General features: G+C 47.2%; 1 protein-coding gene across 1 annotated transcript in view; it reads right to left on the minus strand.

Annotated features, from left to right (window-relative positions):
• Positions 1–27179, minus strand: part of LOC147684627 (testis-expressed protein 47-like) — a 96212-nt gene that overhangs the window by 37428 nt on the left and 31605 nt on the right. The window contains exons 3-4 of the mRNA XM_086942374.1: positions 12838–12941; positions 1866–1930 (exon numbers count right to left, since the gene is read on the minus strand). Coding sequence (XP_086798500.1) covers positions 1866–1930; positions 12838–12941 — 169 coding nt within the window. The remainder of the gene's footprint in view (positions 1–1865; positions 1931–12837; positions 12942–27179) is intronic.

Here is a 27179-nt window from a genome sequence, read left to right on the forward strand (position 1 = left end):
AGGGATTGGCTAAACGGCTCAACCATAATAGTTCTGCGACCGAGCTTATGAATAGAAGCACATCCATCTACCAAACTTCTATAACCATCTCCCTTCACGTTCAATTCTGGCACTATCCATGTTTTATATCTTAAAGGTGGGAAACATACAGTGCATTTGGATTACTTGCTGTGGCCATTTTTAGCCAGTATTAGGCACAGTTCTTCCAATATATTTGTCTTTTTAGGGAGTCGAAACAGCTGGGCTCAATGATGACCTCTTAAACTGCTTAACTACTGAAGCTCCCACTCAACAAGAAGGTTATTGCTAAAGTTGGTGTAGGCATCGAGGAAAGGGCACACACCATCCCAGTTTTGATGACTTTACACTCCCTGTGGTGAAGTCCACAATACAATTCAAACAGGGGTGTTCTAAAGCATGGGCAAAGTGTACAATTGCCTTATACCAACAATACGAGGTGGGGGTCCAAAGAGGGCCATGCTCTCAGAGAGGGAAGATAGACTCAATATATTGGACGGGGGTACGGTCTCCCTAGTCAAGCCAATGCAACACAAATGAGTATCCCATGCTTGGTCTTTATTACTTGCCTAGACTTGCCTCTCAAAAGACACCCTGCTGATGCAGAAAACAAATATTCTTTGCTTTTGTTTGATCCATACGCATGCTCTCTTTCTATACATACATCTTCCCCTTTCTACCTCTATTTATCTTTCATCATGGCTACCTTCCCTTCCTCTAATTCTCCCTAGCTCATATATCATCTCAGCTTCTACCACTTTCTCCCTCTACTTCACACCTCTCACAGTACTGTTCTTTTTATGCTTGTATTCTGCCCAGTACAATGTCTCTTCCTAAACAGGATCACAGGTAATTGTCTAGCCAGAGAAGTGCACACATCTAAGGAGGACAATAGTGACAAGGCAGTGGAAGGGAAATTAAGAGAAAAGTATTAGAGTTTAACCATTGGAACAGGGAAACTCCTCAGAACAGCGCTTTAACTTTCACTTTCAAGCACACCAGCTGTGATGGAGCTTATATTTGTGACTGAAAATATTTAGCAACTAAAGCTACAATTTCAACTGCAATGTGCACGTGTCTTATGCATTAGCACACTAAACATCTAACAGTTCTCCCTTAGCATGGTGTTTCTACAATGGGAACAGCCAGGTGGTTAGACTATGAAGTCAACATGAGATGTTGTTAATGCAAACTAAAAAAAATCTAGATCCAAACTCAAACAGAAATTGCTTTATCGAGGCTGGTTAAAGCTTTCATTGCAGGCACAAGAACGCATGAGCGTTCAGCTGTTTTTGCATGTACCCCCTTCTGAAGGTGTAACATTTAATGCAGTATTGGTTGGCATCACACTGGCATGAATGAGACGAGAAGGGTAATACATTTAAAGTTGGTCAAACTGGGAGCCTGGAGCGCGTCAAATGTCACTAGGGAGTCTATGAGAACCTTTATGGTAAGACCTCCGGATATTTGTCCAGAGGACCCCAGAAACACCCCAACAGCGCAGAGCTGCAACCAGCATCGGTCTGTAACAAAACAGCCCAAATGTTTACCCTACAGACTTTTGTACTGAAAATGCCACATGATGTTTTGCTCTAATGGATAGAAGGAGCTGAGATTAGGACTGAAAACCAAACTTAAACTTCATTAAAAAATAGTTGTACACATGTCAACTGGTAACCTTAGCACGCGGGTCCTATGTTCAAAGGTTAAACAACTCAATTCTAAGTTCCTGAATTTCAGCAGGTTTGCATAGTATACAAGAAAGAATAACCTAAGATAACCAGCACTTTGCACGTATAGGCACTGGTGGCGTTACTGTGATGTCTACATATCAGCCCAATACTTACGTGGAGTTCCGTTTCTGCATGTCAACCAAATCTTGAAGGACACAGTAAAGGGCTTCAGTGGAAGACTGCAAGACAAGTCCAATTAGAAGTAGGAAGTAGGTTATCAGGTGGAATGGCAGAATCATATATTCATCAATATAATTTCAGTCAACAGCTCAGTGGTCAACGAGGATCGAATGGATGCTGTAACTTGAGTAACGCTTCACTCACAGGCGACCCTCATGTGGAGTGTTTGATCAGTTTGGAAAATTTACCTGGTGGGACCGTCCATCTCGTTCCTTCAGTCCAAAGTCTTTCAACGGCACGCTGAAGTTGTTTCTGAGGTTCTATTGCGCAAACTTGTAGTCAATGAAAATTGTGACTGTAGATTTGCCATGTTAGACACAGCCTCATAATCCAGTTATTGCACACCACTACTGAACACTACTTCAGGGAAAACAAGGACGATACCGCTGATTATAGTGTTCACCAACACGAACAGAAGCTTACATCCTGTGCTGATCCGTACTACGGCATGGAAACACCAGCAATGAAAGCAAGGTAGGTGCTAAAGCAGTCAAAGAGTCCACTAAACCTACAAAGAGCTGCTTCACTTAACCTCACTTTTATCTTCAGAAAAGAACCATCACAATAGCATGAAAAGCAGATTTAAAAAACCCATCCCTGAACAAACAGAACAGCCACAAAATGACCTAAAATAAAGTTATATGGCTGCTGCTTTCAGAAGGCCACCTGAGCGAGCAACTATGCAGTGGTGCCATATTACTAAAGAGGCCTAAACTAGCCTTTTTTTAGCGTATGAGGAGCGTGCTGGGAGGCAAAATACTATTTCACCTGGAGGGCAGGTGTTCTTTGCACCGTTACTGTGAGCAATGTCCACACAACCATGCATAGTGAAACATAAATAAAAACTGCACATAAGTGAGCACACAGAACAAGAGTGCAGAATGCCCCTGATTAAGCCAGAGGTTCAAATGCAACTTTGCAGAACCATTAAAAGTACATATGCCTCCATCATCAACCCCCGACCCAAAGTTCGTAAGTAAGGTAACCCCAGGGACCATGGTCACGATGAGCATCTGCAACCTAGACACACCCATGAGACATCAGAAGGAGGAGAGCATACAAGGAAAGGTCCATGCAAGGGACAACAATCTGTACCGACACAAAGTGGAAACATGCAGGGCATTGTCAAACACCTGCTATGTCACGTGACATCCCACATCACCTTCCTCTCTCCAAAACACGCTGTGTCAGGTGACATTGGGTGTTGTAAGCACCATGTTGTATCTATTCATCCAATAATCCTCGTGAGGGCATTTGGGGCTTCATCAATCCTCCTGTTGTCTGCACCCTTTCTCCCCAAGACATGAGTAACAGGTGTCCAGGTCCTGGCCATCCCCACTTCCTGCATCAGGCTCCATGTCCTAGCAACGCCTGCCATCCTACTGACCATTGCCAATATCCATCACAAACATGTCATCCTTCTCAGTCATACTTGTAGCCAACCATCACCCTTGTAACTGCCTCCCTAGCATGCCTAGGGTTACATGAATGGAGAGAGGGAAAGATGATCTGGCATGTCCTCTCAGACTTACTATTTTGAGTACATGTCTTGACTTTGGTGATATATGTTTCCTTTAAAGTGTCCTTGTTTATTTCCATAGATTTCGGCTTTGCATTATAACAAACATTTTATTTGTTAACCCCTTCCACGCTGATGACGAGCTGGGCTCGTCATGGCGTAGCCTCCTCGCACGCTGATGACGAGCCCAGCTCGTCACGTAACATGCGCTTTTAAAAATCTCAGCGTACGAGCGGAATTCCGCTAGCGCACATGAGGCTAACATAAAAATGGAACAGCAACTCTGCTCTATGATCTATTTGTACAGCTGCAATGATGCATCTGTTATATGACAGGTTCAGAGATGAGGATTATGCTTTGAACAGGAAAAGCAGCCGAACAAGATAATATCATAACAAACTACATTTTCCAGGAATCCTTAAAAAGCACCCGACACACATCGATACATTCCAGTCCACCACAAGATATCAATTCATTCTTCTATTCAGTTTTAGACCTTCTTTGCTGTCACTGACACTTTAACATCTCGTGCAAAGCGCCTGTGTTCTGCAGAAATGACTTTTACTGTTCTGATCAATGTAAATGTATTTAATAGTGATTATCTGTGTTTTGCAGGGAACTGCCATCTCAGCATAATTGATGGATGTTACCTGGGACCCTGCTCCCAGCATCTAACCCTGTCTAGATGTGTCAGATTTGGGTGTTCAACCCGCTGAAACACCTTTCGTACCAAAACCCCTGTGTATGGAAGGGGTACACTGTATACCCACAATAGGAGCCAGAGAGCAGCAGGGAAAAGCTAGGTTGGAAAATGGTAGGAGGATACACTGGACTCTAGTCTGCTGTGCACTGGAATGGAGTTTTTTTCTGCTTGGAAACAGCTACCACCCAGGATATGTTCTCACTGGCCACACATATCAGTTGACTATAAGGAACGAAGCCTGCAAAGATTGGTGCAAACTATAGAGTAGCAGAAAACCGAAAGAACTTACGATATTGCCAAGTGCCTGTAATACTGATCTACCTAAGTTAGCCCAGAAGTGACCCAGCTAACCAGGAAGTGAAGGTCTATGGCGAGTCTGTTATGCAGTTTAGTCTTTTGTGGACTCTTGTCTCTAAATACCTATGTTGGCAGTAAAGTGCATACCCACAATAGGAAATGGGATAATAGGTAAGCAGGAAAAGATTATGAGGACTGGAGTCTGCTGTGTACTGGAATGCAGCCTTTCTCTGCTTGGATACAGCCAACCATGGGAAAGTTCTAAAGGTCCATACGTCAACTGACTATAGGGTAAGAAGATAACATTATTAATGAATGTACAGGGTTTTTTACATCAAAGTATACATATGTGTATTCAGACATTAGCTTATGGGTCTCGTGGTAGACAGAAGCTGTCTGACCAGGAATCCAGGATACCATGACAAGCAGTTAATTCCAGAATGGTTAAGAACCAGAGCATCTCTCTCTTAAGAGAGAAAATAAATCTACAAGGTAAAACATGTGCAAAGACAAAATGAAGGGGGAAACAGAAATGGAAAACCAAAGAAAGGTGGGGACTTCAAAGCTGGGTATTAACTAATAACTATGGTGTAGCTGAACTCACAACAGGTTGCAAGGCATCTGCTACAGGTACAGTGGCCTCTGAAATACTTATCAGATTGTTATCCCTTTAGTGGTCTTCGTAAACCCGAAGTGAACGTCCATGGCAAGTCTATTATGCGAGTTAGTCTTTTCTAGATACTTAGACTCCACTGTCCTGTTTTCTAGAGTTTCCCATCTCCACTTTTGAGGGATTGTATAAGATCCTCGTAATGTCCCTTCACGTGAGGACTGTTATTAGGATGGTGCACTTAATGGTGTGCTGCTCCTCACTTACTACTAAGGTGTTCAGGCTCCTCACTCTTCCCCTCTCTACTGCAGTCAGCATCAATTGATTTCCGCTTTACTACCACCTCTGGTGGCGCATCGCAAGACCACCATTCCGAATGAGTGGTGTCCCACGTCACCCATCTCTGTGACTGGCGATCATGAGGCACGTCTCCTCTCTAGGCACAGCTACGCAACTGTGCCACTACTTTGGCATAGTGAGTACTAGGTCATAAAGGTTTCTCTCCACAAAGCAAACCTACTTCTTAGCCTCTAGGTGCTTCTAGTGTCTGGGATGTCTCTGAGTTTGACAGCACAGAGCTATACTCGGTCACCAAATCTGATCCCAGGAAAACAGTTTTTGCCAAATTTTGCATTGCTCTGCGAGAAAGCCTCAAGAGCACGATAGACATTCCAGAAGAAAAAGTGCTTTGGTCCTGTCAGGCAGCCTTTTGACAGTCTCATTAATGGAGGAAAAGGATTCTCCAAGGTTGTTCCAGTATACCAAAACGGCTGTGGGGTAGGTCCTACTGATTAGTAAATGACTCGCTCTTCGCTCTCGAGCCGAGTGGTCGCTCCCCAGTGTCTTTGACGACACCTGGTATCGTTTTGCAGCGCCTCGTTATTATTTCCTGCAATCTGCCTGCTTGGCGCGTCTTTGCTCTGTTGAAATTTAACATTGCCGCTTTTGCTCTGCTTTCATTTGTAATTGCCAGTGTAACTTTGTGTGTGTTTGCGCGTTATCCCCCAGCGCTCCGCTGCCATTTTGTTTGTTGTTGTGCTCCGAGTAAACCCGCCCCGCCTCCCAGCTGAGCCGCCCTCCCACAGACTACTTCCAGCGCTCCATTCCCTGGTAGCGCTGTGACTCGCTCTTCGCTCTCGAGCCGAGTGGTCGCTCCCCAGTGTCTTTGACGACACCTGGTATCGTTTTGCAGCGCCTCGTTATTATTTCCTGCAATCTGCCTGCTTGGCGCGTCTTTGCTCTGTTGAAATTTAACATTGCCGCTTTTGCTCTGCTTTCATTTGTAATTGCCAGTGTAACTTTGTGTGTGTTTGCGCGTTATCCCCCAGCGCTCCGCTGCCATTTTGTTTGTTGTTGTGCTCCGAGTAAACCCGCCCCGCCTCCCAGCTGAGCCGCCCTCCCACAGACTACTTCCAGCGCTCCATTCCCTGGTAGCGCTGTGACTCGCTCTTCGCTCTCGAGCCGAGTAGTCGCTCCCCAGTGTCTTTGACGACACCTGGTATCGTTTTGCAGCGCCTCGTTATTATTTCCTGCAATCTGCCTGCTTGGCGCGTCTTTGCTCTGTTGAAATTTAACATTGCCGCTTTTGCTCTGCTTTCATTTGTAATTGCCAGTGTAACTTTGTGTGTGTTTGCGCGTTATCCCCCAGCGCTCCGCTGCCATTTTGTTTGTTGTTGTGCTCCGAGTAAACCCGCCCCGCCTCCCAGCTGAGCCGCCCTCGCCCCTCCCCCTCCACTATCCATATATGACAGCTGTTCCCGCGCGCAGCGTTTACGCGCAGCGTTCGCGCCCAAATCGCGCCGAAGGTGCGCCAAAGGTAAGCCCGTCTACGCCCGTCCGCGCCTGGACCGCGCCCAGCGCCAGTCCCCCTGGCCCTCGTCTTGCCCAACCCTCCCGCATTACCTACGATGCCTCCACCCTCCTAGCCCTAAACCCCGGCCGCCCCCCCAACTGCGTCCAAGCCGCTCCTGGACAAACCCACGGACCTTTCTCCTGCAACTCCTGCAAATTCTACGGCACTGTCTACAACTCCGCTACGATCACACCACAGATACCCGACCCCTACAACCTACAATGCATCTTGCTCAACACCCGTTCGGTCCACAGGCACGCCATTGACCTATGGAATCTACTAGACACCATCTCTCCGGACGTCGCCTTCCTAACAGAAACATGGATGAACGCCTCTTCTGCCCCAGACATCACCATTGCCATCCCTGAAGATTATAAGATCATACGCAAGGACCGGAACGGCCACACAGGAGGAGGAATCGCTATCGTCCATAAGAAATCCATCCGCATCTCAACCAGCTCAGACGTCAATCTCGCCAACTCCGAACACCTCCACTTCCAAATCCACATCGACCCCAAGACCACACTCAGAGGCACCCTCCTTTACAGACCTCCAGGACCCCGCGCACAATTTAGTGAGGACATCACGGACTTCATCACTCCACACGCACTCCCCTCCAAAGAGTACATCCTTCTGGGAGACCTCAACTTTCACCTTGAAAAGCACAACGACCGCAACTCCTCCACCCTTCTGGACAACCTCGCCAACCTCGGACTTAAACAACTTGTCACCTCCCCACCCACATCGCAGGTCACACACTCGACCCTATCTTCTCCTCCAGCAATCATGTCTCCTTCAGTCACACCACGAATCTCCTTTGGACTGACCACAGCTGTGTTCACTTCACCTACAACAAGCCCAAACCCAACAACCACCCCCAACCAACTCTGCAAAGAAACTGGAACAAAATCACCATCGACCAGATCTCCTCATCACTTCTTCTTAACCCCCCAGCCCACTCCTCAAATCCCGATCAAGCCGCCTCCAACCTCACCCTATGGTTATCCAACAGCGCCAACATCCTAGCCCCACTGAAAAAACGACAAAACAAACTCGGCAGCAAGAAGGCCTCCTGGTTCAACGATGATCTTAAGAAATCCAAGAAACTGTGCCGCTCCCTTGAGAAGGCCTGGAAAAAAGATCCAACCACCAGCACCAAGGTAGCCTTCAAAAACGCCACCCGCTTACACCACCAACTGATCCGAAAAGCCAAGAAAGCCGCCTTCAAGGACCGACTAGATAATAACGCCCACAACAGCAAAGAACTATTCAATATCGTCAAGGAATTTACCAATCCCACGGCCAACTCCAACGACATCACCCCCTCCCAAACTCTCTGCGACTCCCTAGCATATTTCTTCCACAACAAAATCGCAGACATCCACAACAGCTTCGACAACCAACCCGAAGACCAACCCACCCAACCCCTGGCAGGACCCCCACCTCCCTTGAACACCCTCAACGACTGGAACCCAATCTCCACTGAGGACACCATCCGCCTGATGAACTCCATCCACTCAGGATCCCCAACTGACCCTTGCCCTCACCACATCTTCAACAAAGCAGACTCCATCATAGCACCACACCTCCGAGATGTCATCAACTGCTCCTTCAACTCCGCCAACTTCCCGGAAAGCTGGAAACATGCCGAACTCAGCGCCCTCCTGAAGAAACCCACAGCTGACCCCACCGAACTCAAAAACTACTGCCCCATCTCGCTCCTTCCATTCCCGGCCAAAGTCATCGAGAAAGCGGTCAACAACCAGCTCGCCGCCTTCCTTGAAACAAACAAATCCCTCGACTCCTCACAATCCGGCTTCCGAGCCAATCACAGCACTGAAACCGCCCTCATCGCAGCAACAGACGACATTCGAACTCTTCTGGACAACGGAGACACAGTCGCCCTCATCCTCCTCGACCTCTCCGCAGCCTTCGACACAGTCTGCCATAGCACCCTTCTACAGCGCCTCAAAAACATCGGAATACAAGGAAAAGCATTGGAATGGATCACCTCGTTCCTCACCGGAAGAACCCAGAGAGTCCGCCTCCCACCATTCATCTCAGAGGCCACTGAAGTCATCTGCGGCGTACCCCAAGGATCCTCACTCAGTCCCACCCTCTTCAACGTATACATGAGCCCCCTCGCGGCCATCGCACGCCAACACAACCTCAACATCATCTCCTACGCGGATGACACTCAACTGATCCTTTCACTCACCAATGACCCTAGCACCGCCAAAAATAACCTACACGAAGAAATGAAAGAAGTAGCTGAATGGATGAAACACAGCCGTCTGAAATTGAACTCAGATAAAACAGAAGTCCTCATCTTAGGCACCTCCCCCTCTGCCTGGGACGACTCCTGGTCGCCAGAAGCCCTCGGAAAAGCACCCATCCCAACGGAACCTAGGCGTCATCCTGGATTCCTCACTTTCAATGAATAGACAAGTCAACGCCGTCTCTACATCCTGCTTCAACATTCTTCGCATGCTCAAAAAAACATTCCGTTGGATCCCCACCGAAACTAGGAAAACGGTCACCCACGCTCTGGTCACGAGCCGACTGGACTACGGAAACACCCTCTACGCCGGCACTACCGCTAAACTCCAGAAAAAACTCCAACAAATCCAGAACGCTTCAGCCAGGCTCATATTAGACATCCCGCGCAACGAACACATCTCTGGTCACCTGAAAAACCTCCACTGGCTCCCCGTCAATAAGAGGATCACTTTCCGGCTCCTAACCCACGCACACAAAGCACTCTACGAAATCGGACCAGAATGCCTCAACGCACGACTGTCCTTCTACACCCCCGCACGCCAGCTACGATCATCCAACCAAGCCCTGGCCACTGTACCTCGCATCAACAAAACCACCATGGGAGGTAGATCCTTTTCCTACCTGGCAGCTAAAACCTGGAACTCACTTCCCACTCACCTTCGCCTTACTCAGAACCACCTAGCATTCAGAAAGCAACTAAAAACGTGGATATTTGACCAGTAATTCCCCACCCCTCTATTTGACCAGTAATTCCCCACCCCTCCTCAAGCGCCTTGAGACCCTCCGGGTATGTAGTGCGCTATATAAATTTTCTGACTTGACTTGACTTGACTAAATGCACCCGCTTCATCCTGATTACACGAAAAAGTTGTCAAGTTCTCACATCATCTACCGAGCATGTTAGAGAACTGTGGCTGCCCGCTAATGGCCCCAGTCAGAACCACAGCCACTTACTCTTATACTAAGTTCTTTGGAGGAGGTCCTGGCAGCCGATGGGATCTCATGTTACCGAAAATGAGGAATATAATGGTCATATTCACGTAGCGCCTGGGAGTTGAAAGATCCCTTCTTTAGGAACCACACGCTCAAGAGGAGTGATGGAAGGAAGGCATTAAGCTCTGTCCGTCTTTTCATGGTCAGACAGTTTAATCGATTGGGGAGTCAAATGTGGTTCTTTTGTAAAAAGTAAAGTAGGCAAGAATTCCATATCTGGCACAGCCAAGCCCTAGCCATCATTATCGGATAGGATTCAGGAGCCACATGTACATTCCATTTTTGTTGTCGCAAACGGCTGATTCACAGAATCACGATTTGGTGAACTTGTTACTGAATCACAATGTGGGTTTTGCGATTCAGTATTAGGAGGGGGCGTGGTTAGGGTGTCCCTTCCTAATATGGAATTGCAGTGGAATGTATGAATGTTTTGTGCTGGAAATTGAGGTCGCAAAACATTCACAAATTTTCACCATTAAGCAAATGGTTGTAACCCATTTGCAAATGGGAAGGGGTCCTTTGGGGACCCCTTTCTCTTTGAGAATGGTTGTTAAAACATATTTTAAGAGCAGCCAGGGGTCCCACGGACCACTGCCTACTCTTAAAAAATCAAAAGGACACTTTTCATAATTTTTTTTTGAAAGACAGCCCATTTTACTGTAAGAAAAAGGGGCTGCATTTAAAAAAAAAGATTACTTTATCTAAAAGCAATCAGACATGGTGGTCTACTGACCCTAACAGGCCACCATCCTGTGATGGCTGCGATTCCTAATGGGTCGTAAATTGCAACCTATGTCATGAGGTAGGTTTTATTTGCGACCCATGAGGAATCGCTATTGAAAACTTGAAAGTTTTCTTCCATTACGAATTGCAATTTCCTAATTACGATTCACTAAGAACCGCTATTAGTTAATCGCAATTGTAAAGATTTGTACATGTGGCCCTAGATCTTTCCCAAAAGTGAGGTTAGGCGGAGAGGCTGACAAGTGTGGGTAAAAAGATCTTTATTGGTACAGGAAAGCATGATGTATTCCTCTGTAAAAGATATGCTGTTGTTCACCTGTTCAGATTTAGGTCCTACAACCAGATGTGAAGGATAATGGAATAAGCAATGAGTCCTACATGTGAAAGTGGAGAATATTTCTATAGAAGAGCCTCAGGGAGTCCCCACTTTGCCTAGTTTAACATCTAAGGGAGTTGTAGTAGTGGAGATCACAGCTTTCTTAAGGGAGATTTTCCTGCATGTAAAAGCTGTAGTACAGGTGGATGGAGCAAACCTTTATTCTAAGCTACCTAGTCAGAGCTGCTTTTTAAAAGAAGGAGACCATAGGAGATTGTATACATGGGCGGAGGGGGGAGAGAGGTGGACACTGAGATGAAAAACCACAGACTTGAGCCAGGAAGGGACTTAGGAATCCAGCAACAGTAGGAGGCTCACGAAGGAGTAGTAAAGAATAAAACAAAGTAGTGATTTGGTAGGTTTTTGGAGAACGCATATAAAAAAACCTGTTGTGTCACAGATGTTTATTTGGTTATATGTATTGAAATATAAAAGAGTACAAAATGGGAGTGCCTAACTGGAAACTACTTTACATAATAACATTCTGTATTAAACCGCTTAAGGCTAACAAATTTGATTTTAAACCAGTTCAATATATTGACTCATAGCCAGAACTTCGATGTGCATACTGCTCACCTCAGCGCCAAAATAGAATGCAAATTTTCATAAAAATAAGAAACATGTTTCAATTGAAAAACAAGGAGTTGCTAATTATTCCACCAAGGAATGTTCATGATTCTCAGAGCAGATAAACTATAATATGTAATGTTGGCTGGAAGACGTCTTGTGCAGATGATGAGATGGTGGGAACTCCTGTGTCACCACTACCGCACCAACAGCTGAAGGGACTTCTAGGATAATGGAATGCCAAGTTAATTCGAGTTTGCAGTCATAAATCGGGAATATCTTCAGGGATCAGTGCTTACGCAACAATTCAATTTGGTTTTTCCTTATTACATTACCTGCTTTTTGTCACTGCCCACATTGATGCTTTTAGCATGTGACATGACTGGGGGGAACAAATCTAAGCAAAACTTGTAATTCCCATTTCAGATAATCCCTCCACCTACCGGATGAATCTGAAATTACAGGCCAATCAGAAAGATGTTCACTTTTCTCATCCAAAATGTTGACATGGAATTGATTGTATAACTCTGTACTATATTTTACATGGTTGTCTACAGGTAGGTCAATGGTGGTCTTTTATCAACAGATTTTGTCTCAAACAGCCCTCAATGAGATGTCTCCTTGGTGTTCATTTACATTTTTGTGACAGGGGTCTTCTGTTGTAAGTGAGTAGACAAAGACAGGCTGTAGGCTCTAGATGACAAGAAGGATGGGCTGCCAAAAAGTGGTGGGCCTTGATGTCCAGGGTTCTTGGGAAAGGTTGTTTATTATGTTGTTAATGCTAATATTCAAGCAGTACAGAAAGAAAACGCATAATCTGCACCCACAAATCATTAGAAAGCTTCCGGTTTTCCTTCACAATAACTGGGAAAATCTATAGTTTGGATGACATGTTTTCTCAAACAGAACTGAAATGCTTCTGCGTTCGGAAATAAAGTAATTTGTAACGGTATTAATTGACCTACCTCTAGAATGTGGACAATGGTCCTAGGATAGATGAGGAGAAGTCCTGAAATTGCTTCCCCTAAGTGGGATTTTACGATGCTGTGGAACAACCTGTCATGGTACCCTTGGGCAGAAGAGGAAAGAAGATGTGTTATCTCTTGATAAAAGCCTGCATCATGTGCATAACAGCAAAACAATTTGATAAAGTATCTGCACCAGGAGGCTGAGGAAGCTCACAGCATCATCTCCATATATAGCCTACAGGGAATGAACAGAGGCACTGAAATAGAAGATTTTCAGTTGGGCTGCAAAAAATGTGTGCTCCCCAAAAAAATTCTGACAAACCCTGAAGTAAAAACACAGCTTTTATCCTCATAGTATTTCTACATATGACTGCAATGGTAAATTAAACAAATAATTAATTTTCCCTCGTGGTCATACATCGTAATCACCTTCACAGGGCCCCACCGCTCTAACCTTCAAGGACTGCGGCTAGTTGTATTCTCTGTAGTCACAACACATTGCATGCATCTTGGGAGAGGGTCATCGAGCAGAGAATCTTAGTACTGAGAAGGAACCATTTATTCACCATCCACAAAGCGTACTGGACGCCAAAGAGGTTATCAAAGATCAGCATCTAAAGGGAGAGAAGCTGCCCTAAGTGCGGAGAAGTGTGTGCAGATGACATACATATGTTTTGGCAGTGTCCCCAACTCGAGGAATTTTTGAAGGAGACGGGTAAGACCTTATCTAAATTGCTGGGACGACAGGTGAAAGGGAGTATAGATTTGGTTATTTTTGGGATAATCCAGCACGAGTTAGCGACACCTAAGTTGAGAAAGATCAGGAGAAAATTCTCTTTATACTGATACTTTTAGCAAGAAGAGAAATATGTATTAAGCAGGTGAAAAGTATACCTCCAACACATAGAGAGGGGCTAGCTTCCGTATAAAGAATAAATAAACTAGATAGGAATGGGTACACAGGAAAGAGAAATACATTTTGGTGCATCTGGGAAAATCACAATCTTATGAATTAAAGAAGGTGAAAAGCATTGTATGGTCCAATGATTAAGCAATGCAATAAAAGCCTTCAAGTGGGAACTTGAAGGAGTAGTCAAAGTGACTAGCTCAACGTAGAACTGATTTGTACTGGAAGCGGATAAAAAAGGGCCCAAGTAGAAAGGGGAAGAAGAAAATCTCCACACCCATGTTGCGTTTACCTAGGAGAAACTCCGGACAGGTGGAATAGTAAGGAAAATGGGCCCCCGTCACGCCCAACTCCAAAATATTGCTAAATGAGGGCAAAATAAATAAAATACTGAAACCAATGCACTCACCCCACAGATTTGTGCCTCCACTTATACACAGCATTTGTAGAAATAAGCAGTACAGGGAGTTTTTACTATAAGTTACTGTTTTTATAATACAGTGATATAAGAACAACTTCATTTGTAAGGTGCATTATTACTTTGGGTTGGTTTGGCGGTTCTTGATTTTTAAAGCATGATTTTTTTCTTCAATTAAAATTCTTCAACCTGTTCACTACAGCCTAATCAAGCCCTAAGATTTCAGGCTTAAAAAAGCCCTTCTTCAGAATGCTATTGCATGTATACTTTTATCACTAGCCTGAAATAACTGTAAAAAAATATATATTTGTAACTGTAAAAAAATATATAATTTACTTAATTTCTCATATCTGTAATGATCAATAGCATATCCATTAAACCATTACCTAACATAATTTAGCATTTTCGTCCCAAAACTGAGCACTTCAAAGCTAATCAGCTGGTATGCATGAGAGCACAAAATTACCTCACTGAATAATTAAATCTCAGTATGTAATGCCCTACTCTAGTTGTCTTTTGGTCCAAAAATCAAAAGCATAATCTTTCCTCCTTTTTTATATCACAGTTCTACCCATGATGACAGTCGCCACTGAGGAGTTCTTTATTGTTGGATCTCAGTCGCTCTATACATGTCACCAAAGGTAGCCCCAGTGGCTCTTACTCACCACTCAATGCCACCAACTGAATTCATGCAGGAGTTCACTACTAGGACTTGGAATGTTAGCGGCATAAACAACTGGATTAAATGTACCACTGCCCTGCGCTTTGCGAAGCAACATGCCCCAACAGCCCAACTACTCCAAGAAATCCACCTTCTGGGAAATAACTGCCCTCTCCTAGCTCACTATGGATATGACAGGGTGAACCACTCCAGACACATGAGGGGTTTCAGAGGAGTAGGTATCGTCTTACAGGAATCCGTTTCTCTGGTTGTGTCTGTGGTGATGCATGACTCCCTAGGCAGATATGTCACAGTGGAGGACACTCTTGAAGGCCTCCCTGTCCATCTCTTTAGTATGTACGTCCCTCCCCTTCTGGGTGTGGCCGGGAGGTTCCGCTGGGGTTACCCTAAGTTAATACTATTATATGGGGAGACTTCAACGATGTTATGAACACTGGGGAGAACTCTACAGGATCTCAGGGCCCCAAAAAGAGCCATAGGGTGGAAATAAAAAGTTGGACCGGGAGTCAGGGGGCTATGCAACGTCTGGAGAATAAAGAATCCCCTCCAAAAAGTGATCATACACCCACCCAGCAGCTGCACACAAACAATGTCCCATAACAACCTATTGCTAAGCGGTGCTTAAATGCTTGGCATCTTACAAAAGCTCAAATCGCAAAGTTTCTCGCTCAAGAAAACAAACACACTTGGACACTAACACAGACTCGGTTATGTTGCACAGTACGATATGGGTTGCCAGGAAAGCCATGTTGCAGGGTATAGCCAGGTACTACCTATGGATAAAGAAAGAGAAAAGCATCAACACATAACAGATATAGAGACTAAAGTGATATCCTTAGAGCGAACCTGCTAAGTCTTTCCATCCAAACACACACTTAGGTTGTCCTGTTTTAGGTTAAACATATAATAACTGATAAAACCCCACCAAAAGAGAAATAGCCATCACCAGTGTAAACATATAAACATTGATAAAACACCTGCACTACCACAAACTAAATGCCATTCAAAAAAAGGAAAAGGAGAGTGAAAGAGTCATTTTTATTTCTTCCTGAGGGGGCTAATATATTGTAACTTTGTTATACAAGGTAGCAACAAAAACAACTGGGCTAACATTATTCTGATTGAGTTTTGTTGTTTCGGGATGTCACTAAAATATTGTTTCCTCTTCCTTTTGCTTTTTTCAGTTTTGTGGTCTTTGGTCTAAATATGCAGGGTTTAGAAGCATGTTTTAGGTATTGTTTAATTATTTTATAAACTGTGAAGAATCAGAAAATATCAAAATCATATTTGATATTTTCGCTACATTTGATATTTTCACTGATAGGTAAAATGGCTGGTTTCATACGAATCTTTCAGAATATGTACAATCACATTTACCCACAGAAAATGGGTAAATCCCCTTGAAACATCAGCCCCCTCTTCTAGAGAGTCAGTATTGATAGTAGGTGAATTGCCAAACACCCCAGGCTTTAAACGTTCAATGCAAAGTGTAGTGACAGGTATATGTGAAAAGAGTGCTGTCGACAAAGTATCTGGGATAGGGGTGAAAACATGACACCAGACTTTTGGAAAACATGGAACGCAGTGCCGCTGGAAGAATGCTGATGCAAAAGTACTTACCAAGTTCAACAAAGATTGTATGAGATCCTTGCCACTTCATAATGGTATGCTGAAAGCATCTTTACAATCTTCAGAGTTAATGAAGAATGCTATTGATTTTTTAGTCCAATCTGGTGCGCTGTTTTGTTATGCGTGAGAACTAAAATCAAATATTTCTCATTTTGTGCTTTGTGTGGCATCAAAGAAAGAGTCCTCCCAACTGTGTCATTTAGCTGGTGGCTCTCATTCCTAGAGGCGGTGAATTCTATATTATCTGTGTGGCAACCGTTACCAGACTTTTGTTGAGTGATGATCCCAAAGGCAAGAAATGTGAGGATCTTCAGTCGCATATTACTAGTGATGTGAAAAAAGTACCCTCTACTGCATTCTTAGATTTTTACAGGAAAACATGGCTTCTGTAGTGGCCATAATAAAAAAACTATTATTTGAAAACACCCTTGTCTACTCCTTGAGAGTAGGCTGGGCAACACTTTTAGGTACTTTGGCACTGCAAGACGTTCCATGTTAGAGTGCTTGCCACTTGGTAAGCAAAGAAATGTTGAGGAGCAATTCAGGACATTTTATTTTACACTGTATGAGAAATGGCTTGCAATGATCCATAGACATGTCTCTCCACCAACCATGGCATCTGAAGTCAATGAAGCTTCACTGTGGTACTCCGCACAAATTCTAGATCCCTTCTGTAAAGGGGAATTTTACCGGACTATCAAAAGTGCTGCTTCATTTATGAATGCTTCAATGCATTTGTTGAAGAACCTGTCCCAGAGAATCAAAATCTTCAAGTGCACCAGTAGTGGCTTGGGGCCTGAGTTAGCAAAATGTGTACTGGCTGTTTTGGCATTGTCCGTCTCAACTGACAATGTTGAGGGCCTTTTCACAGATAGAAGTTTACATGGGAAGGAAAGTGCAAGCGCGCATGACCAAAGACTCACTGAAGAAGTATTGTATGGTGTACTACAATAAGTTTGATTTGTAAAAATGTATTTGTACCTCATATTCACTGTGCGTACTGTACACTCTCTATATACCATGCACTATCAGTGCAGAAGTCAATAATAAAAGCAATAACTTTCAATAAACACAGGAAAAACACTGTTTCTGTTGTTTTTAATGGTGCAAAAATGTGTAACCACTGTTCTTTTAAGGTATTGAATTCACTTGAAAACACTGAAAAAAAAACACCAGAATTTACCAAAAATAGAAACTGAAAACAGGAAAACCTACACATTCTTAATGCCTAGACATCACCAGGGCATCCCTCAGACAAACTACATTCGATGAGGCCTGTCAGTGTTGGATAGCCTCATCGAGGACAGTCTATGAATGGGGTGGCAAATCAAGTAAAATATTATACAGGCTGTCGACTAAAGACACAGCCTTGGGAACAGTCTCATTCCTTATGAATGACCAGTTGGAAAAATTGGTTCATGCTGCTGCTATAATGGATGCTTTTGCTACATACTATTGATCACTATACTCAGGACATGATCCCCCCGTTCTAAAGACCCATCTACACCTCTTATCAAGGACCTCTCCTAACTACACCTCCACTCAAAGGACCACCGGGAGCTTCAGCAACCTTTACAATCCAGCCAAATTAGACTTTCCATTCAGTGCCTGATTGCTGGCAAAACCCCAGGCCGGGACGGTTTCCTGGTTGAAAACTACTGTCGGTTCTCATCGCTCTTGACACCCCCACTCCTGGCAATGTACTAGGGCACTATTTCCACCAGGCGCTTTCTTCTCGGAACTGGACCTGGCAACTATGGTAGAATAACACACACTAACCTCAGCATTCGCCAAGGGTGGGAACCAGGGGCACGGGGCTTAGGGGCAAGCCAGCCTCCACTCTACTGTAAATTCACAAAAGAGGGCTACTCCTAGAGTATGTTCCTAAAGGTATCTACAGAGTTAGGGGAGATGCGCTTCCATTGGGGGCATCTCATAAAAAGTTACGGACTGGCCTCACACACCACCCAGTGTCAGGATTCATCATCGGCTGTCCTCACCCTCTAAAGGAAAATTATTCAAGGCCTTACCCTAAAGTCTGACCTACTTGCTCCATGGGAGGGCAGAGGTGGAAGGACCTACTTAGACTTTCTGAAACATATGGGACATGGAAGCAGAAACATGCTGACCCTATATAATACGGTGAAGGGAGAATAACGTCCCATACCACCAATCACTTCTTTTAACTACCATACCTTTGAGCCCTGAATACATTTAAGGTTTGGACAAGGGTAATGGTTTTTAATACACTTTTCACTCCCTCACGGCCATCACTTAGATTTAGAAGTGCATCCCTGTCTCCAGGTGTATGCCCGCCCTCTATCAAACCAAGTTTCTAGAGGGCGAGGACAGCCGATGATGAAGCATAACACCGAGCGGTGTGTGAGGCCAGTCCGTAACTTTTTATGAGATGCCCCCAATGGTAGCACATCTCCCCTACCTCTGTAGATACCTTTAGGAACATACTCTAGGGGCATCCCTCTTTTGTGGATTTAACTATGGTAGTATTACACAAATCTGGTCATCCCTCAGAATGGTGTGACTCCTGCCATCTAATATACATCCTCAACACAAAGCTCAAAATCCACGCCAAAGGCCTGGCTAACAGACTCCTCCCTCTGCTGAAGCACCTAGCTCACACAGACCAATGCAGGTTCATGCCACACCACAGAACTAGACATTGCATTTGCAGGGTACAGGTGGTCCTGGTGCACCTCTCTGATCTACGTGATCCCACCGCGCTCAAGCTAATCGACTTCGAAAAAGCCTTCGACTCAGTTGACTAATCCTTGAAGGAGCAGGTGCATATAAAAATGGGCTTTGGGCCGAAATTCTGATCACATGTTCAAGTTCTATGCTCACAGGCGCAGGTCCAGATCAATGGGACCCTGACATAACCTTTCTCAATAAGCTGTGGCTCCTGCCAAGGCTGCCAGCTAAACTCCCTTTTATTCGCCCTGGCCATAGAACCCTATGTTCTTCAATGAGATGTGATGCTCAGGTCTGGGGTTTCGACTTAAGACTGGCAGTTGAAGATCACACATCACTCTATGCGTACAAAATTCTACTATCCCTCTTGTGGCCTTCCTTCATAGGTCTCTGCCTGTTTTGGATATGGACGTTCTATGGGGAGGATTCCAACTTATGGTTCAAATGGCTTAAATCCCTTTTGGTCCCACTAAGAATGACAGAAGCACAGTGAACTCGCAAACATAGTTGCTGACCTGCAGACTAAGTTTTTATTTGTTGGGGGTGCACACAGCTTTAGAACCCACCCTGACCTGGAACTTAAATTGAATTCCCTTAATGAATAAATTGACCACAACTCTTGGCAAATGGGCCACATTGCATCCGAATGTGCTTGGCAGAGTAGCCCTATTCAAAATAATTATGACACCCCGAATTCTCTAGACCATCCAAAACTTTCCCCTAATGATACCCCACGACTGGTTCCAAAGAGGCACCCAAATCCACTCCTTTCTATGGCTGAACTGGTCACCAAGAATGGCCTTTGGTAAATGTGGTCTTTCACCAACCAATGGTGGGATCGGTATGGTGGGCGTTGTCTTTGCAACTTTTGGCAATAAATACCTGGTTAAGCGGGAGATGGCATGACCTGCGTTCCACCTAGAAGTGACATTGATTGGTCGGAACAACATATAAGGCATACTGTATGGCGACGCTATCCCTCAATCCCTTCCAGATCTCAATAAAGTGGCTTTCTGGTCCTGACGATCTGCACTAAAATGAACTGATTGGAATTAAAAAAATTACCCTTGAAATTAACCTGTTGAAAGGTAACTGGTTGAACCATATGGCAACGCTTAAGGGCTTTGATAAATTGGACCATATTGGGATCTTAAAGTTGAGGGATGTTTGGCAGGGCTCCAACTTAAAATCCTTCGAACACCTTCAAGTAAAATATGCGCTACACAAATCCTAATTCTTTTACTACTTACAATTACAACATACTCTACACTCTCATAGGACACTCCTCGATAGCATACCTGAATGTAGTCCACTCGAAGCAAAACTTCTAATGGGTCCAACGGGAAGGGGAGTGTGTTGCAGAGCTACAAATTAGTGGTTCTCAACTCCAGAGACCCCCTTTTAAATCTTTTTTTTGCTAAGTAAATTTTTATTGATTTTTAGAATACCTGAACAATTCAGCAAATACACGGAAATCACTCACAAGTATGAATTCATTCGCACAAGCACTGTACCCCCCAATCATGTTGCCCATGAAAAAGTACGTAGATGGAATCTGAATCGGGTTAAGCCAGACCCTCCACATTCCCCAACCACTTCCCCCACACTCTACAGTATTTCTTAACACATCCCTTAGCTTTATACAGGGCTTTCTCCTGGGTCGCACACCAGTCTACCCTTCTTCGCCACCTCTCCAGAGTGGGTGGGTCAGGGCTTATCCAAGCCACCGCAATGTCCCGCTTGGCCACCACCATAGCTGTGTTGAAGAACACCTTATCATTCCTGGACCCATCCAGCCCATCAGTGATCCCCAGCAAGGAATGACGTGGGTCGTGAGGAACCTCCCAGCCTAGTACCTACGTTAGTTCCACTTCAATGGACCCCCAGAACTGCCCCAGGTGGGGGCACAAACAAACCATATGGAGGAAGTCAGCTGGGGCATGCTTACATCTAGCACATGACGCATCCGGGCGCAAACCCGCTCTTTACAGGCGTAGGGGAGTGAGGTACGCAGCATGTAAATAGTAGAGCTGAACCAGCTTGAGTTTGGCAGAGACGGTGACTATTCTGGGGGCCATAAGGGCATCACACAAGTCCACCTCGTCAAGGGGGCCTACCCATTGATCCCTCAGCTTGTCTAGGAATGTGGGAGCGTTGTTAATGAGAGTGCGATAAATATGGGAAACACCCCCTACCCACCCCCTACCCAAGTCTCCCAACATCGTTTGGGCCTCAGTGGGACTACATTCAGGGAGCCTTGTGTCATCCGCAATATGAATGTGGAGGGCGTGTCTCAGTTGCAAATATTTATAAAACTGAGATGAGTGTAGGGAGGACAGCATACGGCCCCTTGCCCATATGTCCCATACGTCCCTAGCTGGGAGATGCCAATAAGGTCCCAGGTTCTGAATCCCCGCAATCCACTAACCTCCCGGAGCCACACTCCTTGCCAAAGGGGAGTACATTGGGTCAACTTCCCCATCCATCCAGTGTGACGGAGCGACAAAGCAGAGCGTGTCACATCCGGCATTCGGGTCCGAATGGGTCCCCCGTACATCATGTTCTGGATGTCTGTGATCCCCAGTTCGCTCAGTTCAAGCCTGTAGGCTGGAGCCGACCGCCCCCTATTGAACCAGTCGTGAATGACCAGTAGACGCACCGCCAAAAAGTAGAGATACAAGTGCGTCATCCCCATACCTCCATAGTAAGAGGGAATCTGACAGGTCGACAGAGCCCCTCGGGCCCGTCCTCCTCTCCAGAGAAACTTGGTGGTTAGGCTGTCCAGCTCCCTGAACCACGTTCAGGAAAAACAGAAGGGGGTATTCTGCAGGACGTAAAGAAATCTGGGGAGGTTCATCATTTTTAATAGGGCCACCCTCCCCTGGGTATTCAGAGGCAGCTTTGTCCATTTGAGGAGGTCCTCCTTGGCATTCTTAACCAACGGGGCCACGTTAAGGGACCAGCCCAACTCGGGAAGAAGGGTGATCCAAATCCCCAGATATTTAAAGGACTGCCTCCGGAGTGGTATGGTAGACTGCCCATCAAAGCACTCTCTAGAAAGATGTAGGGGAACCAATACGAATGCGTGCAGGATCCGGAGGCAGTGTGGCCCAGAGGAGGCTGAATCAGACAGGAAGACAAGGAAATCATCCGCGTACAATGCGATCTTGTCCGCGTCCGTGTCGGGCCACTTCCACCCATGGAGACACTCCTCCGCCCGCACCAAGGAGGCCAAGGGCTCCATCGCCAGGGCGAAGAGCACTGGGGAGAGGGGACAACCCTGCCTAGTGCCCCTGGCGATGGGGAAGGCCTCCGACAGCACCCCATTAACCAGCACACGCGCCCTCAGATGCGCGTATAGGACCCGGACTAGGGAGCAAAAATGGGGCCCGAACCCCATCTCAGTCAACACGCCCTGCAGGTACGTCCAGTCCACCGAGTCGAAAGCCTTTTCGAAGTGAATGGACAGGAGCACCAAATACAGGGTGAGCCAGTGCCGATGTGCCACGGCCAGATGCAGCCTACGGAGGCAGTGGCGAGTCCAATGCTGAGGCATGAACCCACATTGATACGGGTGTACCAAAAAGGCCAAATAGGGTTTCAGCCAATCGGCCAGAATGGTGGTGTAAAGTTTAATTAACGGTGTTGAGGAGGGATATGGGGCGGTACTCTGCACATAGGCGAGAAGGAGGCTGGGATTTCGGGAGAACCACAATGGTGGCGATATCCGTTTCCGGCGGAAAAGAACCTCTCGCCACCGTTTCTTTAAACAAGCTGGCTAGGTAGGGCTCTAGGGCGCCTCAGTAAACCGCGTAGTACTCCTCCGGAAACCTATCCGGACCCGGGGTTTTACCTGGGGAGACCAGGGTGATTACTTCCTCAATTTCTTTCAAGGAGATGGGACGCTCCAGATCCTTCCGAGCCACTGGTTCCAGCCTGGGGAGGCGCACCCCTACCCAGTCAAGGAGGGCTGCAACGGTCAGCGTAGGGGCATGTGCAGCATATAGCCTCTTGTAGTATGCCACAAAGGTGTTTGCCATTGCAACAGGAGCACGTTGCACCGCTCCAGTTGCGTCCACCACCTCCGGGATAATACGATTCGCCTTGGGGTATGTGGCCAGCCTGTGCAAAATCGTACCATTCTTATCCCCCCACCCGTAAACTCTTGCTACCGAAGAACTCCAGAGGAGCTTGGCCGCATCCAGGGACAGTTGTTTAATATCGTCCCGGATGAGTGCTAATTGACGGGTCTGAACGGCGTCCTCTGACATGGACAGTAGCTGTTCCAAGCAAAGCGCCTGCGCTTCCTTGGAGGAGATTTCCTGTAGCTGAGACTGCCTCTGGATCTTCAACTGTCGTTTTGCAAAGCCTTGTATGGTCACCTTTCCCACCTCCCACAGAGTACCTGGAGATTCTACCGTGCCCTCGTTGGTAGCAAAAGATCTGGCAAGTTCCTTCCGCACCGCCTGCCTGAAATCTTTACCCTGGAGAAACCAGGCATTCATCCTCCATGTTTGGTGGGCCGTGTAAGGGGGGGTCTCTGAGCTAAGGAGTATCGGGGAGTGGTCAGAAATGCCTCTAGGGAGGATGCGGACGTCAACAATCAGGGAACAGTCGGGCACGGGGACAAAGATAGCATCAATGCACGCTTGGGTGCGATGAGCTGCGGACGGACGCATGAATTTGATACTGTGTGGGTGCCATATGCGCCATGCATCGCAAAGCCCCAGGGACTCGTACCAGTTTTGCAGTTGTTTCGCGCTCGCCGCCCGGGCGGCATATGGAGGTCCCGTTGTATTGAGGGCCGGGGCTAAGTCGGCGTTGAAATCACCCGTAATGACCATGTTGCCTGCGGGCACGCTGTGTAGCAGGGCAGCAGTGTGCGGAAGTGTGGGCACGAGCATGGAGGGGGGGGCATACACCGACATGAGAGTAAGGGGGGAACCAGCCAACGAGCCGCAGACTGTCACAAATAAGCCTTGAGGATCATGTACCACTTGGGAGAGGACAAAGGGCAGTGTACGCCTCAGGAGGATGGCAACTCCTCGTGAACCCCTGGAGAAGCCGGAGTGCCATACCCTATCGTAGCCGTAGCGAGCTAAGAAGGGGCAGAAGTTACCTAGGAGGTGCGTTTCTTGAAGCATCAGGATGTCAATGTGTAGACGCTGCACGTACCTTAAGACCGCTGTGCGTTTGTGCCGGTCCAGCAGGCCATTGACATTCCATGACAACACATGGAAAGACGCCAAAGGGGAAGCGTTATCGGTCATGGTAGGTGTTTCTAGGGCAACACGGGGCGCGTGGCTTTGGGTATACAAACGCGCTTGGGGGCCCACAGTTGTGAGCGCTATCGTGGATTACGGGGGACATCCGTCCCTCCTACTGGTAACATGTGTGATTCCATGGTAGTTGAAACAAAAACCTACAAACAACAGAACAACATACAGGAAAAAACTCTCCCAAATCCCCCCTCACTCCCTCCCCCCACCCTACACATCAGGACCAGAAGCATCTGCCGACCCTCCAAATAAACAACACCCAGTACACGGGGCGAACTACCAAACTAAAACGCCTGGGAATAGGGAAGCGTGGAGGACCCCTCCTCGTGAGCAGGTGCATGTTTACGAAGACCATCGGGGAGTTAGGAACAGATCTGAGACAAAGCGCCGTCTACGGCCGCGGAGCAAGTCACGGCGGGCAGAGACCGGCTCAAGCAGGATCCCTCAACAACATCGAGCTACAAGAGAGGCCCATATCTGGAAGGTCAATCTCCGAGGCCTGGGAAGCAACGCCTCCGCCGTCCAGCTGGCCAGATGAACCGAAGCGCCTCCCATCCGATGCTCCCTCCTCGACCTGGGATGGTTGCTGTTTGTGACCCGGTGAGAAGTCAGAGCGCGCCTGCCTTCAGTCACGGCGCCTGCGAGAACAATTACGTGGAGGCTGGGGAGCGGGCGGTCGAGCCCGCCCCCGCATCCCCCCCCACCCAGGGTACGACCCTCAGCCCGCAGAGAGCGCTCCTCCGTGGATGTATGACATTACAACGCATACTTTTACAATGCATACCTTTACAATGCATTTTTTACAACGCATCACCCATTACAACACATGCCTTTACAAATTTTTTTTTAAAACTACCTTTACAACGCATTCCATTACAATGCATACTACCTTTACAACGCATACCATTACAACGCATACCATTACATTGCATGTATGGTAAGTATTGGATAGTGTAGGGGTAAACATTACTATTCTAACTGCAGGGGGGGTGCAACAGTAGGGTAAGTGTTGGATAGTTTAGGGGTAAAAATTACTATTCTAACTCCAGGGGGTGCAACAGTAGGGTAAGAGTTGGATAGTGTAAGGGTACTATGCGTTGTGATGGTATGCGTTGTAATGACTGCGTTGTAATGACATGCATTGTAATGTCATGCGTTGTAATGGTTGCGTTCTAATGGCATGCGATGTAATGGATCCTGCGTAGTAAAAGTTTAGTTGCAATGGTAGTGCGTTGTAAAAGTTGTGTTGTAAAAGGTTGTTTCCCTCCTCCGTCGCCCAGGCTGTCTTGTTCTCAAATACCACCCTCAGGCGAGCCGGGAAGAGGAGCCGATACTGAATGTTAAGTGCCCTCAACTTCTGCTTGACCTCTCCGAAGGAGCAACGCTGGCCCTGGACCTCACGGGTGTAATCTGGGAAGAGTTTTCATGGAGGAGCCGTTGTCGCTTGCTGGCTTCAGACAGGATGATGTCACGGTCCTTGAAATTAAGAACCCGCATTATGATCAGACGGGCGGGAACGCCCAGCATTGGCTTGGGGGCCAGGGACCGGTGGGCCCGCTTGATCGCAAACCAAGGGGACAGGGATCCCTCAGGGACCCACGACCTCAGCCACCTCTCCAGGAAGTCCACTGTACGACCCTGTTCCGCTCCCTCCGGAAAGCCCACCAGGTGGAGGTTATTGCGTCTGGACCTATTTTCGGCGTCCTCCGCCCGGTGGTGCAACTACTGAGTATGGGACTGAAGACGGGCCACCTGCCCCTTAAGTTGCTGCACGTCGTCTTCCACAGAGGAGTTCCTGGATTCAGCCTCTTTAATCCGGGCGTTCACATTGCGAAGGTCCTGCCTGATGAGGGTCACATCCACTCTCGCCTCTGCGATTTTGCCCTCCACCGAGGTCTGGGACGTATGGATGGCCTGGAGGATGGCGGCCAGTTCAGCGGATGGAGGAGCCTCCTACCCAACCACTCCCCCAGTAGCCCCCCCTCCGGGGTGGTGAAGCAATCCATCTTGGTCTGGGTGGAGGAATAGAGGCGGCCCGGGACTGGTATGGCAGGTGATCATGGAAACACAGTAGTGAGCAGTGCCAGGCCTGGGGAGGAGAAGCCCAACTGGGACAGGTCACCTCGGTCGCTGGTCGCAGGGATGACGCCTGGAGTGGGGGAGAGGGGGAGGAGACGGGGTGGAGGGAAGGAAGCTGCGCCAACCAGGGCCCCACACACCGCCTGCCGCCGGACCGACGGCCGAATCCTCCACCCAAACCCAGATGCAACAGCACTCCCACTCCTTACCTCCAGTCCAGGGCGCAGGAACTCGCCGCTCGTCGCCGACCCTCCACCGACCGCCATGAGAGTCCGCAGCGCAGCACAGGCTTCAGGCTCAACAGGGGTAGTCCAGAAGCATGTAGGTCTCCCCCCCTGAGGCCACCGCAGGCGCTCCACCTCCAACAATGTTGCTTGGGCCCAGGGAGTGGCGAGGGAGGGAAGCCCCGCTCCCAGCTGGCCGCCCAGGGCACCGCTGATGCCCCTCCGCGAAGGACCACAATACCAGTAAGATTCACCGCAGGCGGAGGCCGGTGTCCCCTGAGAAGTCCGCCCAGGCCCAGGAGAGGGGGCAGCGACGGGGCACCTCCTCAACAGACCACACAGCGAGCAGATCACGACACTCCGCCAGGAATCAGGTCTGCCCCAGTCAGACTGCCTCCATGACCCGGTGGCA

This window comes from Lissotriton vulgaris, chromosome 10, assembly GCF_964263255.1.
Source record: "Lissotriton vulgaris chromosome 10, aLisVul1.2, whole genome shotgun sequence".
NCBI lineage: Eukaryota > Metazoa > Chordata > Amphibia > Caudata > Salamandridae > Lissotriton > Lissotriton vulgaris.